General features: G+C 53.7%; 3 protein-coding genes across 6 annotated transcripts in view; 2 read left to right on the forward strand and 1 right to left on the reverse strand.

The window, feature by feature from the left end:
• Positions 1-139: 139 nt before the first annotated feature.
• On the reverse strand, positions 140-4,559 carry MRPL2 (mitochondrial ribosomal protein L2). The gene is made up of 7 exons (XM_006736686.3): positions 4,378-4,559; positions 2,552-2,720; positions 1,770-1,911; positions 1,542-1,657; positions 1,123-1,233; positions 746-819; positions 140-389 (listed from the first exon to the last, which is right to left on the reverse strand). The coding sequence occupies exons 1-7, from the start codon at positions 4,468-4,470 to the stop codon at positions 177-179; spliced, it is 918 nt and encodes a 305-aa protein (XP_006736749.1). The 5' UTR covers positions 4,471-4,559; the 3' UTR covers positions 140-176.
• A 138-nt stretch (positions 4,560-4,697) lies between these two features.
• KLC4 (kinesin light chain 4) lies at positions 4,698-16,880 on the forward strand. 4 transcript variants are annotated; one of them, XM_081828288.1, is made up of 16 exons: positions 4,698-4,798; positions 6,424-6,706; positions 7,897-8,127; positions 9,534-9,615; positions 10,207-10,417; positions 10,895-10,982; positions 12,172-12,273; positions 12,492-12,665; positions 12,971-13,070; positions 13,401-13,453; positions 13,653-13,723; positions 13,885-13,993; positions 14,586-14,726; positions 15,208-15,323; positions 15,677-15,740; positions 16,427-16,880. In XM_081828288.1, the coding sequence occupies exons 2-16, from the start codon at positions 6,449-6,451 to the stop codon at positions 16,475-16,477; spliced, it is 1,851 nt and encodes a 616-aa protein (XP_081684414.1). In that variant the 5' UTR covers positions 4,698-4,798; positions 6,424-6,448; the 3' UTR covers positions 16,478-16,880. The 4 variants fall into 4 exon arrangements, with proteins under 4 accessions (XP_081684414.1, XP_081684412.1, XP_006736747.1 ...); XM_081828286.1 differs by lacking the exon at positions 4,698-4,798 and adding an exon at positions 5,014-5,392; XM_006736684.3 differs by lacking the exon at positions 4,698-4,798 and adding an exon at positions 5,014-5,351.
• A 1,196-nt stretch (positions 16,881-18,076) lies between these two features.
• The window catches only part of PTK7 (protein tyrosine kinase 7 (inactive)), a 56,158-nt gene continuing 55,011 nt past the window's right edge, over positions 18,077-19,223 (forward strand). The window contains exon 1 of the mRNA XM_081828294.1: positions 18,077-18,383. Coding sequence (XP_081684420.1) covers positions 18,305-18,383 — 79 coding nt within the window. The 5' untranslated portion in view covers positions 18,077-18,304. The remainder of the gene's footprint in view (positions 18,384-19,223) is intronic.

Consider the following 19,223-nt stretch of genomic DNA (forward strand, 5'->3'; position numbering starts at 1 on the left):
GCTGGAAATGAGGGGGGAGCAGCTCCGGTCTTTGCCGCATATTGTCCTTTCCTTTCTCCTCTCCCATCCTTGTTTGCGCCTGTGTTTTTTGCCCCGGTCTAGTATGTACCACCCTCCCTCCCAAAAAGACAGTAACAGATAAAAATGGGGGGCGATTTTATTAGAATCCAGGGATATCAGTCCTGGGCAACTGCCGAGGGCAGCTTCACATAACTCTTCATGGGGGGCAGTGGCCGAATCTTGCGGCCAGCCCAGCCCCCTTTGCGGTGCCATAGCCCACTGGAAGGCCTCTTGCCCAGCCAGCGGTTCCGTCCAGCCTTGCCGATGACGCGTTTGTTGTGATCGACGTTGGACACCCGGCCTACCGTTGCCACGCACGTTTCCAGAACCTGACCGAAAAAGCAGATGGAAGAGAATGCACCTCGGGGAAAGAACCTGACATTGTTGCCTGTGTGACTCTGGGGAGGCTTCTTACCCTCACCGAGAGAAGGGAGAGGACAGGAGAAAACCACAGCATAATTGAACCTGAGTGCAGGTCCTATGGTAGTTGAAAACAAAAGGCACTGTTCCCTCTCCCATTATAGTGCCAGCCTGACAGGGCATGCCTAGTCACATGGCAGAAAGGGACACACCTAGCTCATGGTGGTTCCTAACATAAAACACCTGGGAACTATCCCAGCCAAGAAAGGTACATTCCAAAAATTCCTCCTCTGCTGATCCCTCCCACGTGTACCCACACACACACCTGCATCTGTCTTTTGGAGGGCAGCTGGATGATGGCCGTCCCATTCACTTTCCGTAGCAGCACACCACACGTCCCTGGAGAAGGGAGAAGCGGCTTTGCCACCCTCCACAAGGGAGGAGTTGGGGGCAAATTTATAAGGGGACATACCCCATACCGTGCCCTTGCTTTGCCCTTTGGGAGCAGACACACTGAAGCAGGATGCATGCAATGTTTTAGGTCAAAACACAAGCACCTCTCCACCCTTGTTTTCTATGTTTTTTCCTTCCCTTTCTCTGCCAGTGGACCACACCTGGCCCCAGAGGTTCAGAGCATTGTGACTTCAGGTACTCTTTGGCTTCCCAAATTGTAAGACCCCCAAGTAGCTCATTTCCTCATACCTGCAGCTCGGATATACTGGGCCCCCCGGCCTGGCTCACTCTCCACATTGTTGATGAGGGTCCCCACAGGCAAGGCCCCAAGAGGATGTGCGTCCCCTTCCCGAGCAGCAACTAAAAGACAGAATTTCTTTTTTTTTTTAGAAAAAAAAAATTTTTTTAAAGATTTTATTTATTTATTTGACAGAGAGAGACACAGCGAGAGAGGGAACACAAGCAGGGGGAGTGGGAGGAGAGGCAGGCTTCCCACCGAGCAGGGAGCCCGATGTGGGGCTCGATCCCAGGACCCTGGGATCATGACCCGAGCCGAAGGCAGTCGCTTAACGACTGAGCCACCCAGGCGCCCCTAAAAGACAGAATTTCATCAGCCCTAGACCCTTTGCAGCCTCCAAGCCCATACGCATCTGGAAGCCATCTCTTACCTGCCATTCGGCCTATGTGGTCAGAGTTCAGGATGATATCTCCAGCCTGCATGTTTTCTGTGGCAATGATCCAGCGTTTCCGGCTGCCCCCAGCAACCAGAGCTATGTCTGCTGATCTGTTCAGGGTGAGGGACATATGAGCAGACCATCTAGGCAGCCCTACATCTTCTGAAAAGCCACAGAACAGTCATGCAGCCACAGCATCATCATCTCACATCCCAAACTTGCCTACAGGGATCATAGCGGACCACGATGACCTTCTCCTCAAACGGTCCTGGCTTCGTTTCCAGCTCAGGCCGGAACCGCAGAAAGTCAATCATGCGATAACGCTGCTTGTGGCCCCCGCCAATACCATGCACTTGGATTCGGCCTGTGGTCAGGAAAGTGCAGAGACATGACCCAAGTCAGATGAATCAGCTCCCAGCAGTGGGAACAGGCCCATCCTGGGCAGAAAGCAGTACTTCCTAACATTATGACACAAGCAGAAAATAATAAAAAATTTGCACAGCACAGTGGGGTAAAAGGGGGTGGGGAAACACCTACATGGAGCTTGGTAAAAACATAATTATAGGATATTGAAATTATATAAAACCTCCAGACAAAATCTCTACAAATTACTGAATTCAGTAAGTTTACCGAGAGTGATGTAAATAGTGCTCAACTGTTGTAGATTTCTGAAGGGCATGAAGAAGAATGTCATGAACTTCATGTGTATGTTTGGTTTTCTTCAACTACCTAGATGGGTCTTTAGGAGCACGGACCACCTTTCTGTTGCATTGTATTCTACTCTCTCGTTCTTACACACATACTATATACAGAAGGAGTCCAATAAATGCTTTTTATTTACATTCCTCTCCCTGTCAAGGAATAGACCTAGATCACCACATCAAAAACCAATGATTTATTGTATGGTGACTAACATAATAAAATTTAAAAAAAAAAGAAATAGACCTAGAGTCCTAACATGTGTTTCCCCTTTAATGCTTAAATCCTCTTGCTCTTGCTCTCACCTGTGTGGTTTCGGCCCCCAGACTTCCTCATCTTCACTGGTGTAATGGTGTACTTGGTACGACTCTTCCAGGACACAAAATTGGCACTAAGGGCCACGGAGGTAAGCAGTGGGCGGCAGGGGGGCAACACTGAGGAAGAGGGCAGCTGGAGAAGGGTAGTACTTGTCACCTAGAGATTAACAGAAATCTCTTTGACTTGAAAGGTAACTGAAGGAGAAGCCCCGGAGAACCAAGGGTGAAGGCATAGACCAAGTAGCCTACTTCCTTCTAGGAATGTCCCAGATCAGCTGTCCAAAAACTCCACCCTTTACTGCTTGCACACATACCAGGGTGGAATGTTTATCTAGGTGTATATGTGTTGATTATCTCTCCTTATTTGATCCTTTAACCTCTGAAGTATTTCTTCAATGGAATGGTCTCCTCTTGGTGCATCTCCTTCCAAATTTGACTCAAAACTCTCCTTCTCTGGGAAACTCTTCCTTCTTTAAACAACTCCCTTTTCCAATGCTGGTAACTTTCACACATCCATTTGCCACCATCAGCACCAATGCCTTTTGCCCCTCTGCATTATGTTTCTGGGAGTTTTCCAGCTGTGAATGGAGGGGAGGGATGATTTCTGTCTTGTTCCCTGCTGTATTCCCAGCATTTTAAAGTAGGTTGCTTTGGTTTTGAATTTTAAGTATGCATCTGCTAAACTCTACCATCATCCAGAAAGGTCCAGAGAAACAAGATTTACACTTTTCTGTGACTCACCAATCACCCACTGGGGACATTGAGGATACCTTCACTTTAGGCTCCTAATCTCGTTATTTTGCCCTGCATTCTCTAACCTCAGCAATAACTCATCTTCAGTGGTTAAGAATCAGGCTTTTTTTTTTTTTTTTTTAAGATTTTACTTATTTATTAGAGAGGGAGAGAGAGCACAAGCAGGGGGAGGGGCAGGCAGAGGGAGAGGGAGAAGCAGGCTCCCTGCTGAGCAGAGAACACAACATGGGGCTGGATCCCAGGACCCCGGGATCAAGAGCCCAGGTTTTGAAGCCAGATTGTCTAGCTTCAATACTTGGTGTATGGGGCACCTGGGTGGCTCAGTCGGTTGACCGTCTGCCTTTGGCTCCAGTGGTGATCTCAGGGTCCTGGAATCGAGCCCAGCGACAGGCTCCCTGCTCAGCAGGGAGTCTGCTTCTCCCTCTCCCTCTGATCCTCCTCCCCACTTGCGCTGTCTCTCTGTCTCCAAAAAAAAAAAAAAATCTTAAAAATTACTGGGTGCCTGGGTGGCTCAGTTGGTTAAGCAACTGCCTTCAGCACAGGTCAGGATCCTGGAGCCCATGGATCGAGTCCCGCATGGGCCTCCCTGCTCCGCTGGGAGTCTGCTTCTCCCTCTGACCCTCCCCCCTCTCATGCTCTCTCTCTCTCTCAAATAAATAAATAAAATAAAAATTACTTAAAAAATACTTGGTGTATGACCTTGGACTGATCAGTTTTCTCATATGTAAAATGGCAATGATAACTACCTTATACAGGGGTTGAAAGGAGCTGCTTTATTTAAAATGCCAATTACTTATGCTTGGCTTATGATTGGTACTCAATGTCAGTTATTATTGAAACCTGTAAAATACTTTCACTTCCAATATCTCGTCTGAGGAATCCAGCGGCCCTGCGGGACAGCAACACTTAATAGAAGAGAAAGCTGAGGCTGAGAGTGATTTATCCAAAGACCCAGGCCGGCGTGATTCCTGACCAGACTCACATCCTCCGCCTCCCACCCCAGGGTGCCCTCTCCGGCGGCCCGAACAGAAGCAGCCTCATTTCCAGATAGGGTGAATTACCTGGGCGGCCGGGAGCAGGCTGGGGCCGAGGGCGGGGGCTGGGGGCGTCAGGCTCAGGGAGCCCAGAGCGCGAGTCAGTGCCCTCAGAGCCATGAGGGCACCCAAGCTCCGCCGGGGTCAGCACACCACCATTACTTCTAGCCAGGCCGCCCGTCGTCTCTAGATGACGCTAACAGATCTCGGTGCCGTCGCTCCCTCCTGACGTAAGGAGGTGGGCAGAGAACCCGAGACCAAGGTGGATACACACCTCCTTTCCTCCTTGCGCGTGGTCAAAGCCAATCCTCGGGCGGCACTTACGTCGCGTGACTGGGGAGCAGGCCCCGCCCCTCGGAGCCGTCAAAACAATTGCCTCGAGCGGCAGCCATGATGAATTTAAAGGGGCAGTACCGGCAAGGGAGGAAGCCAGACCGACAGACTGCGGGTGAGTCTTTGAGGGTACTTCAGGGGCTGAGGGTTGAGGTCCGCTACCTCTTTTCTGCATTCCGGGACAGATGAACAAACCCCCACCAGCCGACCTCACACAACTCCAGACAAGCTGAAAAACTCCGCCCCTTGCGAGTCTTCCCGCCCCTCGGCGTCCAGACAGACAGACAGACGGCCTGCCCCGCCCCCTGCGCTACCGACCGACTCATTGACCTCGGGATTGTCGGGCCCCTGGGTACTCGCCCGTGACGCGGAGCTCGGCGGCCCACCCGCACTTCCCCCATCGCCCCCGCCCGTCTCACTCTGTCCCCACCCTGGGCCCCAGGGCAGGTCGACAGCCGAAGACATTTCTCGACCGCATGCCCAGGCTGGGAGACCAACTCCCAGCGCCGCGTTTCCCTGTGACCCTACAGCCGCTCAGAAGACCTGCCACTCTTTCCTGCATCATCAGGCGTCCGGGAGGCACCCTAGGGTGACTCCTCTCAGAGCCTGTTAGTAGGTGGTCATCACAGAGACAAAGCCATGAAAGTGAATGGGTCAGGAGTGACCAGGTCTGCCTCCTCACCCTTTCCCAGCACGCCCCTTGCCGCAGGTCTCAGATCAAGTCTCATTCCCTTCTTGGGAGAAAATAGGTCTTGTGGCCTGGGGTGGGAGGTTGGCTTCGGGAAGGAAGAGGGACATTGGTCGCCTTTGAAGGCCTGTAGGTAGAGAGAGGGAGGGTGTTTGCCCTGAGTAGGGCTCTGTGCCAGGTCCTCTGGGTGGCTGTGAAGTGGTGAGAGAAGGGTTGGGAAGGCTGGACTTCTGGACTTTGGGCAGGGCCGATCTTTGTGAGTACCTGCCTACGGAAAGGGTTTCTTCCGGGCTCTGGCCTGAGTGCCACAGGCAAGGGCTGTGCTCTGTATACCGGTAAGAATATGGAAAGGTGAGAAACAAGGCTCTTTCGGGGAAGTAGGAAGAGAGCCTGACATCTGGGGGTTGAGAAGTATGGATTGAAGGCCTAGTGGGGAAAGAGGCAGAGTTTACTAGGTTTGGAGATGCTGGCCTTGGCTCTGAGGGTGACGCAGTCTGAAGACCTTGAGCTTTCTGGGGCCCTCTCATCTGGGTCCTGCAATGAAGGCGCCTTTCTGCTTCTTCTCTCCCTCTTCCCTGTAACTTTGAAACCTGTACCTTTCCTATTTTCTGAAACCTCTGCACCATTTTCTTTATATCTCCTGTCTGCTTTAACCCTGTTTCCTTTGCAGTGTTTTCCAGACACCCTCTTGTGTTCCCTACAGTGCTGTCTCTCATCTGATTGCTTTTCCTATTTCTGACCCAAGCTCTCTTTCCAACAACTTTTGTATTCTCTTCCTAAGTTCTAAATCGGTCTGCTAGTTCTCAGAGCTTTTGTTCCTTCGATAGTCTTTTTTCATTCAAGTCAATTCCTCTCCCTCTCTCTTTCCCACAACCTTAGCTTTGTGCTTAGTGTTGTAGGCTCCCTCCCCACTGGTTACTCTCTCTAATTAAACCAGAAGGTCACCCATACTCTCTTTTGTCCCTTCCCTTGGATCCTCACCACCTCTAACCAAGGTGCTCAGCCTCTCTTTCTTATCTTTACCCCCGCTGAACTCTGTTGTTTCTCCTCAGCCCAGGCAAGGTCCCCCTGGCCAAGATGTCAGGCCTGGTGTTGGGGCAGCGGGATGAGCCTGCAGGGCACCGGCTCAGCCAGGAGGAGATCCTGGGAAGCACTCGGCTGGTGAGCCAAGGGCTGGAGGCCCTACACAGTGAACATCAGGCTGTCCTGCAAAGTCTGTCCCACACCATTGAGTGTCTGCAGCAGGGAGGCCATGAAGAAGGACTGGTACACGAGAAGGCCCGGCAGCTGCGACGTTCCATGGAAAACATCGAGCTGGGGCTGAGTGAGGCCCAGGTGAGCGGAAGGAGGTGATGCCAAGTGGCCCTTGGAGGAGCATTTGTCTGATTGGAATTTTGGGGTCATTTAGGATCGCCTTGTGCTAGATGCTTGCATTCATTCATGCAGTAAATATATATTAAGCCCCTACTTTGTGCCAGGCACAAGTCCTCTGGGCACTGGAGGAACATCACTGAACACAACAGTCAAAAATCTTCGCCGTCTCAGAGCTCACATTCTAGCTGCAGGAGGCAAACGATACACAAATAAAGTAAAGGATGCCGTATGTCAGAGTGACAATTGCTAAGGAAAAGGGATAAAAATAAAACAGAAGGGGAGGAGGGGGACAGAGAAATGATACAACTATAGATAGGATGGTCAAAAAAAGTCTAACTGAAAGGTGTCATTTGAGCAAAGATTTGAAGATGAGGGAGTGAGTCATACAATAAATGGGGGAAGAACATCTAAAGCAGAGTGGGTAGTACCTACAAAGGCCCTGAACTGGAGCCTATCCGGTGAGTTCAGTGAGGGACCAGTGTGGCTGCAGTAGAGTGGATGAGGTGAAGCAAAATAGGAAATGAAGTGCAGGGGCACCTGGCGGGCTCAGCTGTGGAGCGTGCGACTCCTGATCTCGGGGTTGTGAGTTCAAGTCCCACATTGGGTATAGAGATTACTTAAAAATTAAAAATCTGAAAGGAAGGAAGGAAGGAAAAAAAGAAAAGGAAGGAAGGAAGGAAGAAAGAAAGAAAAAAAAATGAGGTGTAAGAGGTAGAGGGGTTAGGAGTCAAGGGGACAGATCATGTGGAACTTGTAGGTCATCACAAGGATGTTCCTTTTACTTTGAATGAAATGAAAGTTATTGGAATATATAGAGCAGAGGAGTGATGTGGTCTAACTTAACATTTTAAAAGGATCATCTGGCTGCTGGGTTGAGAACAGACTCTAAGAAAAAAGGGCAGAAACAGAGAGACCAGTGAGGAGGTGATGGTAGTCGCCCAGGTGGGAACCAATGGTGACCTGGCCCAGGGTGGTGGCTATGGAGGTGGTGAGAAATTGGATTCAGGGTGTATTTTGAAGGTAGAACCATTGCTACCCAACCCCTCCTCCTGGCCTCTGCCGGTCTTGCTGCCTCCCGGTAGGCTTCCCTCCCACTTAATCCCAGAACGCTCCAATCCGGAGTCTGGCGCTCACGGGATGTGCCCACCTAGGTGATGCTGGCTTTGGCCAGCCACCTGAGCACAGTGGAGTCGGAGAAACAGAAGCTGCGGGCTCAGGTCCGGAGGCTGTGTCAGGAGAACCAGTGGCTCCGGGACGAGCTGGCGGGCACCCAGCAGCGGCTCCAGCGCAGCGAACAGGCTGTGGCCCAGCTGGAGGAGGAAAAGAAGCACCTGGAGTTCCTCGGCCAGCTGCGGCAGTACGACGAGGATGGGCATGGTGTGGTAAGCACACGCCAGCAAGGCTGGCTACGGGGCAGACAGCTGGGAGTCACCAGAGACGTGGGGGGTAACTGCTCATCAGCTGCAGGGATCCGCAGTGCTGCGCGACCTGCCCCCACCCGGCAGAATTCAGGTCCTGACACCAACTCCAAATAGCAACAAGGCGGAAACCATCTTAACTCATTCAGTCTACATTTAGTTACATGACAGCTGTGTATGCCGGGCACTGCGCACTCTGCTGGGGATGCCACAGTGAACGAGGCAGACGGAATTCCTGCTCTCCCAATTAGAGGTTTTGGGGTTGGGGGGAGACACACAAGCACCCGGACAATTCCAGTCCAGAATCCTAAGTGCTACAGTGAGGGAAAGCATCGCACAGTCGAGCAAGACCCTCCTAAAATTTGCTCTCAAGATGTATGAAATATAACCCTCACTCAACAGTCATGTACTTATCTCTCTGCCTTAGGCGGCGCAAGAGGATGTATGTGGGGGAGATGTAAAGAACTATAAGAGAGTTCCTGCCCTCTCAAGCTTATAATGTAGCTGTAGGGCCAAGGCTTACACACGAGAACACGTATGTGACGACACTTCAAATGCTCAGTATTGGATGAGTGGTTCAGTCAGTAATGGGAGGAATTCCAAGATTGGTTCATGGGGACTGGGATGGCCTGAGAAGGATTCACAGATGAGGTGGGGTACAGGGATGGATAAGATTTAGGTTGGATTTTTTCCTTGTACAGGTTAGGAGTTGGGCTGGATTTTGATGGATGATGAGGGGAAAGGAGGAGCTTTCTAGACTGGGGGTGGGTATGTGTCAATAGATAAGGCTCCAGGGCTGGTGAGCTGATCTCTCCCAGGGAAAGTGGGGTGATTTGCATGGGACACATTGACAAGGCTGGATGGGAGGGTTGGAGGTGTTTATACAGGGCTGACGTGCCTGGTGGGGCAAAGCAACTTTCCCCATGTGGAAGAAGGTGAGACAGTGAGGGTTGGGCACTGAGTTGAGAGGGAGTGACAGCAGATGATGGGGACGAGGCTGAGCTAGACGCTTTGGGTATGCTTTGGGTACGTGTCAGTAAGATCAGACACACTCCCTGCCCTTAGGAAAGATAGGACAGACATATAATCAGTGTAAACACACAGGGATCAGCACTGGGCTATAATTACAAGAACTGAGGGGGAGAGGGGTGGAGGCTAGAGAATGAGGGTGCTTAGGAAGCTCTCAGTGTGAAAGAAGGAGACTTACAAAACAACAGCAGGGTGAGATTGGTGGGCAGATGCCGGCCTTCCCAGCAGTGGGACATGAACAAGAGTCTTCTCCACCTGTCAGTGATTTCACAGGTTAGAGGGGCCCTGAAGAGGCTACTGGGGATATCTTGGCCTTAGACATTCTGCTTCTTCCCTTCCAGGAGGAGAAGGAGGGTGATGCCACCAAGGATTCCCTGGATGATCTCTTCCCCAATGAGGAGGAAGAAGATTCCAGCAATGGCTGTGAGTCTGCCTTTGGAGTTGGAGGGTAAAGAGGGGCAGCAGAGGGCTGGTCCCAGTTGTGGCCTGCCTTGCATACGGGATGCTCACCATCCAGAAATAGGTTCTTCGCTTCCCCTGGAGATAGGGCAGGAACTGGGCTACTGCTCCCATTTCCTCAGCCTCCCCATTATTCACCAATATTTATTACACAGTTAATGTGTCCTGGGCCCTATAGTAGGCACTAGGGATACCGAGTTGAGAATGACAGAGTTCTTGCCCGTAAGGAGCTCAAAGTCGAATGGGATAATGACCCTGGAGTGAAAGAACATGAGCTCCTCGAGGGAAAGAACCAGGTCTTTCTTATTTTCGTATCCCTGACACAGTCCCTGGCTCATGCTTGCTGAGTAAATTTTGTTGAATGAATGAGTGATTGGGTGAACGAGTGGGGTTGTGAGGGGCACAGGGACCAGGGAGTGGGCGAAGGAGGATCTGGTGGGGGGGGTGGGCACAGGCGCAGAACGAGATGCGGGGCGGGGGTGGGGAGGGTGGACAGCAAAGGGGAGAGGAAGAGTGCCCTGAGGACATCTCCTGTTCATTTTCTGGGATGGTTAGTGTCCCGTGGCCAGGGCACCCAGCACAGCGGGTACGAGATCCCAGCGAGGCTGCGGACACTGCACAACTTGGTGATCCAGTATGCTGCCCAGGGTCGCTATGAGGTGGCTGTACCGCTCTGCAAGCAGGCACTGGAGGACTTGGAGCGCACTTCTGGCCACGGCCACCCTGATGTCGCGACCATGCTCAACATCCTTGCTTTGGTGTATCGGTGAGGCCTGGCCTCTTTGTCTCCCAACTTTGCCTCCGGGTTCCCATCTTGATCCACCTTTGGCTCCCATTCCTCCTCTCCAGAGGGTACCTCTTCTCCCTGCTGGGCCTCCCAAGTGACCCCACTAGGGGCTTTCTCCTGCACCAGCACTCTCGTTCTTTCCATACCTGAGCCCTTGACCTCAGAGCCGCTCATCTCTCAGGCTCTTCGCTTCTCTATTCCCTCCTTTGGGAGGGTCTCTTTCCCTCTCTGTTTCCATCTCTTGCATCCTGTAACTGGTCTCCTCTTGGCATGGCAGTGTTCTGCATCCACATATAGGCGTGTTGGTGAACTCTCACTGCTCACCCCTGGACTTCCTGTCTCCTCTCTGAGGCCCCAATCCCTAAATGTACCTCATTCATACCGAAGGGAAGGAGGGAAAGAGATGGCTTGGGGGCCGAGTTCAGGGTTAACCCCTTGTCACTTCTCCTCTTCCAGGGACCAGAATAAGTATAAGGAAGCTGCCCACCTGCTGAATGATGCCCTCAGCATCCGGGAGAGCACCCTGGGCCGGGACCACCCTGCTGTCAGTACTCCTTGCCCTCCTTGCCTCCTGCTCCTTTGGCTTCTCTCGTTCGTTTATCCACTGCCCTCAGCCCACTCACTAGCGGTGTTCAGGGAGGAGGTGTGAGGGCTCCTTTTTACCAGGCCCTGTCTGCTAAGCCCAGTGGTTCTCAACTTTCTGAGACACAATGATTCTTTCTTATAATTAGTATTTTCCTGAAGCATAATTCATAGACACTGTAACTGACCTACACATACAATTCCAAAAAATGTTGAGTGATACCTTAGTCATATAAAAATGAGGAAAGTAACTTACAATTCAATAGGATATGTTACAATGAAATGAAAACACGACGTGGTAACAGTTTTATTGAGTACAACTACAGTAGAAGACATAATATAGCAGATAACTTACAATATAATATGATCTACAATTTTAGATTTAGAAAAAGTGAGACCAGTAAGACATTGTATATAAGAAATATTAAAAAATGACAGAGCAGGGGTGCCCGGCTGACTCAGTCAGAAGAGCCTGCGACTCTTGATCTTGGGATCTACGCTATGCCTCACGTTGGGCATAGAGATTATAAAAAAATTAAAAAATGACAGAGCAGAAGTATTGGTGGATACAAGATTAAAAACCCATGTCAGACTCAGTAACGACAGGCCAGATTTATTCGTATATGATGAGAGAAAGAGAAATGATAGATTGTCACAGTGGAGAAAATGAGAAAAAGATATTTTTTGCAAATGAGCTGACTTTATGAAAATAGTTCCTTATGTTACAACATGTGATAGGGATGATGTAGCTGAGAAAACAACTCCCCTCTTGATACCCCACTAAGTGTCGAGGCTTACACTGCTCGAATGTCTGGCCGGACACTTCAAAGTTAACAGACCTGTCCCACACGTGCAGAACATCTGTACCATCCTTACCTTCCCGAAGGTGATAGTGCCCCCAGTCTTCATGGCAACCAAAAACCACACCAAACCCCACCTCCAGAAATATCTACAAATCCCCCTAGAGGGCGGTCCCACTCCCAGAGAGAACCTCAGAACCTCCAGGTCAGCAGCTCCCCCCCCCCCCCGCCCCGCCCCGCCCTTAGGCTTGCGGAGTCCTCTTCTCTTGGGAATCGTGCAGTGTGGGGCCCTGTTGTGCAGGGGGAGAACCTCCAGGCACCCACGCTGAGGGGACAGGCCTGTCTTCCCAGGTGGCTGCCACACTCAACAACCTGGCTGTGCTCTATGGCAAAAGGGGCAAATACAAGGAGGCCGAGCCGCTGTGCCAGCGAGCACTGGAGATTCGAGAAAAGGTGCCTGTGCTCTCTCTCATTCTTCCCTGATGCTGTGGCCCTTCCTCCACCATCTTTCTTCCAGCCTACCCTCCTCCCTCATGTTTTTCCTTACCCACCTTTCTCTGCCTTGTTGCCTCTCCTGTCATTCCCTTCCCCTGCTCCCCACATGGGTATGTGCGCACATGGTTGTACACACACACAATCCTAGCCATCCATCACTCCTTTACTCCTTCTAGGTCCTGGGCACTGACCACCCAGATGTGGCAAAGCAGCTGAACAACCTGGCCCTGTTGTGCCAAAACCAGGGCAAGTATGAGGCCGTGGAACGCTATTACAGGCGGGCCCTGGCCATCTATGAGGGGCAGCTGGGGCCAGACAACCCTAATGTAGCCCGGACCAAGAACAACCTGGTAAGGGAGGAAGAGAAGAAGTCAGTGGAGGGAGGGGAAGGGAAAGCACCCTACTGTGGTACGCTAACCTCGTCACCTTTGTGCATCTGGGGCTGTCTTTGGGGCTGAGGGATCTGCCTCATTCCAGTGGGAAGGCGAAGACCCGTAGCTTCCTGGGGGTAGAGTGAACACCCTTGACCCTGCAGCTAGAAAAGGCAGTATGGAGAGGATCTCTGGGGAAGGTTATAAGGAGACCAAGAAGTGGAAATCCCTGAGCCCTGCTGAGACCTTGTCTCCGTCCTGTGGTTTTGCCTTTCTGCCTACAGGCTTCCTGTTACCTGAAACAGGGCAAATATGCTGAGGCTGAGACGCTCTACAAGGAGATCCTGACGCGTGCGCATGTGCAGGAGTTTGGGTCTGTGGATGGTGAGTGGGGTGGGCCTGCGGAGGGAGCTGCAGTATGGTGAAGAAATGCAGACTAGGGGTGCCTGGGTGGCTCAGTTGGTGGAGCATCAGACTCTTGATCTCGGCTCAGGTCTTGATCTCAGGGTCATGAAATCAAGCCCTGCGTTGGGCTCCACCTGTGGAGCCTATTTAAAAAAAAATGCTGACCAAAGGTAGGGGGTTAGGCCCTAGTGCTTCCCAGGCAGAGCCAGACCACTTTAGTTCAGCCCCATGGGCCTCGGCTCCTGGCTCCCCACCATACTGTCTAGCTCTGGTCTCTAACCTTCACCCCATCCCGTGTATCACCCCTAGATGACCACAAGCCCATCTGGATGCACGCAGAGGAGCGGGAGGAAATGAGCAAAGTGAGTGTGGGGCCCAGCCTGGGGAGCCTGAGGCTACCAGGGCCTCTGGCTTACTCCTTGCATGAGCGTAGCTCCTTACCTCTTTCCCACCTGACCACCAGTCCCAGATGCCCAGTGCCTTCCCCAGCCCAGCCCACACCCTAGCCCCCAGCCATCTCTGTGCTCTCATCTCCGGCTTCCCCTCCGCTATGTTCTGCAGAGCCCGCACCGAGAGGGCGGCACGCCCTACACTGAGTATGGAGGCTGGTACAAGGCCTGCAAAGTGAGCAGGTGAGCTGCTGGTGAGAAGCTGGCTTGGCCTCCCACGCCCTCCATCCAAACCCTGAGCCTGGCCTCTGGGACCTTTTCCCTTCTTCCCTTTGGCCTTCCCTTGGCTCTGCTCCCTCTCTTTCCTGTTTCTTTTCTGAACCCATCCTCACTCCTTCCCACAGCCCCACAGTGAACACCACTCTGAGAAACCTAGGAGCTCTGTACAGGCGCCAAGGAAAGCTGGAGGCAGCCGAGACCCTGGAAGAATGTGCCCTACGCTCCCAGAAACAGGTCAGTGACCCGGAGGGGAAGGAGGTCCGGAAGGTAGGTCCTGGGGATGGGGGACCACCAAGGCTTCTTTAGAGTCTCAGAAGAATAAGAGAAGAGGCCGAGGAGAAAGCCAGGAAAGGGAGGTGAGACTCTTTTGTGGTTGTGGTTGTTTTTAGGTGTGTTCTTACCCCCCCTCCCCATGCCCTTTATGGTCAGGACTCCCAAGTTCAAGGTTCACATCACTAAATGGGACTGCTAAAAGGAAAGCAATGTCCTTTAACAATTTGAAGAATTTACTGAGGAGGGCCGTGGGTGGTACAGGTGAGGGGGTTGAGGTTGAGGGGAGCCCAAAGTCACTTTCTCAAATTGTGGGTCATGACTCATTAGTGGGTCTTGAAATCAATTCAGTGTGGACCATAGTGAAAATTTATATCTATTTGTAAGTAGGCATACATTGCAAAGAGAAGAGGCGAGTACTTTCCAGTATGTGTGTACTGGGACATCACAAGGAAAAATGTCTCCCCTGTTGGGGCTGATGGTGAAAAAAAGTTTGAAAGCCCCAACCTGAGGAGCTAAGGAGTGCAGATTCCCAGCGCCTACCTTTTCCTTCCAGGGCACGGACCCTATCAGTCAAACCAAGGTGGCCGAGCTGCTTGGGGAAGGTGACAGTGGAAGGACCTCTCAGGAGGGCCCTGGGGGCAGCGTGAAGTACGAGGGAGGTGAAGATGCTTCTGTGGCCGTGGAATGGTCAGGGGTGAGTCTCATTATTGCCCCTTGATCTCTCCGGCTCCCTCCTGCTGGTGTGGTGAGAGGCTCTGGGCCTTCCCATGTAGGACATGAGGGCATGTTGTCCACACTGCAGTTCAGTTTGCCCAGCCCTCTCAGGGGGATCTGCAAGCCATCTATTGATAGGGCTCTTGTTTTCTTTTTCTTTTTTTAAAAGATTTTATTTATTTATTTGTCAGAGAGAGAGAGGGCACGGGCATGGGGAGTGGCAGGCAGAGGGAGAAGCAGGCTCCCCGCCGAGCAAGGAGCCCGATGCGGGACTTGATCCCAGGACCCTGAGATCATGACCTGAGCCAAAAGCAGATGCATAACCGACTGAGCCACCCAGGTTTTCAATCACTAGGCTTTTGGGGGAGGCGGGATGGTGTGCAGGATAAATGGCAGCAGTAGACTCAGAAGCCAGTCTGCATGGGCTCCCCTTAGCTCTGTTCCCTATCCCTCTCTCCCAGGATGGCAGTGGGACCCTGCAGAGGAGCGGTTCTCTGGGCAAGATCCGGGATGTGCTTCGTAGAAGCAGCGAACTCCTGGTGAGGAAGCTCCAGGGGACTGAGCCTCGGCCCTCCAGGTACACAGTGAGACTGAGATATGGCAAAGCAGACCAGTAAGCCCTTGCCTCCAACTCCTCTTGGCCCCCCATCTCTGGAGAAGTGTCTTGGAGAGAAACATGGAGGAGGTCAATGGGATGGCCATGGCGAAAGAGTTTGGGAAAAATGGGTGCCCCAGGGGTTGGGAAAGGTACCTGAGGAGATGCCAGTTACTGCTGAAGATAAGAGAGTGTGCATGTGTACTCATGTGGGGGGGTGTCAGACAGTGGGTAGGCCATGATCTGATGCGTGCAGCGGTGCCCAAGAGGCCCACGGTGTTAGGGCCTCTAATAGGGAAGAGAAGGGGCCTCAGTTCTTTCTTTTTGCATTGTAGCAGCAACATGAAGCGGGCAGCCTCCTTAAACTATCTGAATCAACCCAGTGCAGCACCCCTCCAGGTGAGAGCAGTGCTTGGGAGCATATTGGTGGGTGAGCAAGAAAGGGGAGCCATGGGACCCGTGCCGCAGGAGTTAGGGAAGAGGAGAGAGTCCTGTGGGTCGAAGACTCCAGCCAGGGAACTGGAGTTGGGTAGACAAGAATCAAGCAGACACCTTGTTGGGGGTGGTGACCACTACGGGAGTGTTTTGGGCCAGAGATGGTAGCGAATAAATTAATCAGGAAGGGAACAGGAATTGATGTTCTCTAAACTGGTACTTTGGAATTATGAATAATTCAAGAATGATTTGGGGATACCAACTGCTCTTCCTCCGGCAGCCACCATATTCTTCACCTTGGGGACTCAGTGGCAGATGAGAAGGGAAAAAGAAAAAAAAAGTATTAAATCATCTACATTTGAGAAAACAATAACGACATGTTAATGGCAACTGACCATTTGTATCAACACATTCAGAATATAGGCTGATATTCATGTGGCTCTTCTGAGCATTCTCTCCCCCAGATCGTGGCCTTCTTGAACATCCTAGCAAAGGCTACAACTGCACAGAGCCCCAGAGCTTGGGATTGAAGTTACAGGCTCCATCCTAGCTCTAGAGATAGACTGCAGCCATGTAATGGGTAGACTCCAGGGGACAGTCTTTGGGAGGCCGAGGTCCCTGGGCTGATGACATGGTGTTGTCTGTTTCAGGTCTCCCGGGGCCTCAGTGCCAGCACTACGGACCTCTCTTCAAGCAGCTGACATTCAACCCACCCCCCAGGTCTGCTGGGTCCCCCCCACAGCCCTCTCAGCATTCCCTATTGCTCCTGGCTCTTCCAACCCCAAGGTGGGACAGGGAAGGGAGAGCAGTTAACCAGAAGATTGCTGCTGCCCTTAGGGTCTTGGCTCCCTCCTCAGGAATCCCCCTCAGGAAGGACCCTCAGGACATCCTCTCCCCATAGTCCTCTAGAGTAGCTAGCTCTGAGGCCCCCAAGATGCTTAAAGAGCAGACGCGCATCTCGGAGATGGAGCCTGCTGCTGGCGTTTTGGTCAGAGGTTTTGGGGCTGGCCAGCCAAGCTGCCTCGCTCTGGCCTCTCTTGTTCCCTCTGCTGCCTCACTTCAGGTCCGTGTATTTCACTTTTCTTAAATAAAGAATCAGGTAACCGTTTTGCCTCTTGAGTCCTGACCGAAGAGGATAGGGAGCAAGGGTTGTGTTGGGGCCCTTCACAGAAGGGCAAGGGACAGTGATGGATGGGGCAACACGAGAAGTGTTGATTCTTGGATCTCTCCTCTCTTCCTTCCCGTTTGTATCCTCTGCAGCAGGGCCTGCAGGAAGGCATCTGGGGGATGGGGGAGGAGGCCCGCAACCCAAGGAGAAGGTGCTATGGACTGGGTTGTCAGGGACATGTGGTGGCCATGTGGCAGGACCCTGGAGTCCTGGCGCCACTGCTCCTGGCCTGTGAGGCCCTCTGTGGCTGCCCCTCCTCCCTCCAGCTGTTTGGGGGAAGGGAGGTCTAAGCAGGCCTGGGGGGCCCTCCCGAGCCAGAGCGGGATGAGGCACTCACTATCCATCCCCTCTCAGCATATCCTGGAGGCCTGAGCAGCAGCTGGGGCCCATCTTCTAAAGCTTGACTCCTTCTGACCCGCCTCCTACACCCCTTGCTGCTTTCACAACAAAGAAAGAATGTGGGGGTGGTGGCGCTGGGAGTGGGGGGTGCCTGGAACAAGGGCTGCGCTGGGCCTCCCCACAGCTGGAGACTTGGCCATGCCCTGCGGCCCAGACTGCCTGGAGATGGACTTGGGATAAATTTGTCAGTTTAACAGCCTTCAGCCAGGCATTCAGAGCCCAGTGTGTTTCTACCTTTGGGTTCAGATTGGTCCAGAGCCAAACCAGACCCCAGCCATGCACTGGTCCCTCACTTCTCCAGGCTGTATCTCTCCTGGGGTTCCACAGTATCTCCAGCTTACCTTGCTTGGGGACATCAACGACACCCTTCTGTTCTAGGTCTCCCTCAGGATTTTAGGTCGTTGAGAAGTGAGCCAGAGCCTTTCCCCTTCCTACCCAAGGAATTTGGGGGGAACTGTTGTCAGAGCCCCCAGGAAGGCCCAGAACTGACCATCCTCTCCAGGGGCCACGAAAGTCACTTTGGTTCCCCGCGTCCCTGCAGAATGGGCGGTAGGCACAGCCTATGCTCCCCTACCTCGCTCAGGTTCCCCGCACTCCCCAGGGCCTCCCTCCCTCCGTCCCCTAGCCATCTCCAGACCCCTCCCCCTACTGCGAGCTCCTCCCCGCCACGACGGGGAGGGGGCGTCGAAGGGGCGGGGCGCCGCGCGGCGGCCGGCGGGGAGGGGGCGTCGCGGGGCGGGGCCTGGCGGCGGCGGCGGCACGAAAAACGGCGGCGGCGCGCGAGGGCTCGGAGGTATCAGGGGCGCGCGGCTCCGGCTCGGGGCGCCTCGGGCTCGGGCTCCGGCTGCGGCTGCTGCAGCGGCGCCCGCGCTCCTGTGCGCTCGGCCTCCCGGGCCCGCCGCGGAGCGCAGTTCGAACGCCCGCCGTGCGCCGGTCGGCTCCTTTTCCCGAGCCTGCCGCGATGGCAGCTGCACCGGGAAACCCGAGCAGCCTCCGCCGGCTGTCCCTGCTCAGCGTCCTGCTGTTGCCGCTGCTGGGCGGTGAGTCGCGGCGAGCTGCGGGAACGGGGCTCGGGAAGCGCGGGAGCCCCGCGGGCAAGAGGGGGCACCGGGGAGGTGGCTTTGGGCGGCTGGGCCGGGCAAGACACCCTGGAGTGGTGGAGAGGCGGGCGCGAGGTCCCGGCGCCGGGGGTGGCGAAGCCCCCGCGGACTCGCCCGGGCCCCTCTTCTTTCGCGCCGCGAGGACGCGTTTCCAAGCCGCCACAGAGTTTTCCCGGCCTGAGCGGAGAGTTTTCTCGGGAACTGCCGGGAGTTGCTGGCTCCCGGGCCCCGGTGGGGAGTTTCTTTTCGGGAGGGAAACGGCTCCCTCCCCACTTAGGGGGGCGCGGTGAGGTGGCTGGCGGCGAGGGAGACGGAGTCCCCCCCCAGCAGTCTCAGCCTAGGTGAGGGGGGCCGGCCTGGGGCCGGATGCGGGACCGACCTGCGCGGCGCGGAGCTTTGTTACCCACGCCGGCCAGACGCTCCCGGCTTCCCTCCTCCAAGTTCCCGGGCCAGGCTGGGACCCTTGATGGCCCTGCTGGTGCGGGCGGGAGAAAGGCAGAAATAGGGGCCGCCCCGTCTCCTCCAGCTCCTGGGCCCGAGCCCACCCCCAGCCGGGTCGGATCTGGGGAGCGGAGAGTCCGAGGCTGTCGTGGTGACTAATGTGTGAAGGCCGCTGCCAAAATCGGGCATGGCCGGCCTGCAAAGGTGCGGACGGGGTTGTTCTGCTCCTTCCTGGATTTCCATCCTGTCTCTCCGCACCGAGGAAAGAGAAATCTCTCATTCTGCGGGCAGAAAGGCAAGAAGAGTTCATTCTGCCCTTTATTGGAGGGCCTTAGCGTT

Source organism: Leptonychotes weddellii, chromosome 8 (assembly GCF_054177405.1).
Source record: "Leptonychotes weddellii isolate Sample4059 chromosome 8, ASM5417740v2, whole genome shotgun sequence".
In the NCBI taxonomy this organism is placed as follows: domain Eukaryota; kingdom Metazoa; phylum Chordata; class Mammalia; order Carnivora; family Phocidae; genus Leptonychotes; species Leptonychotes weddellii.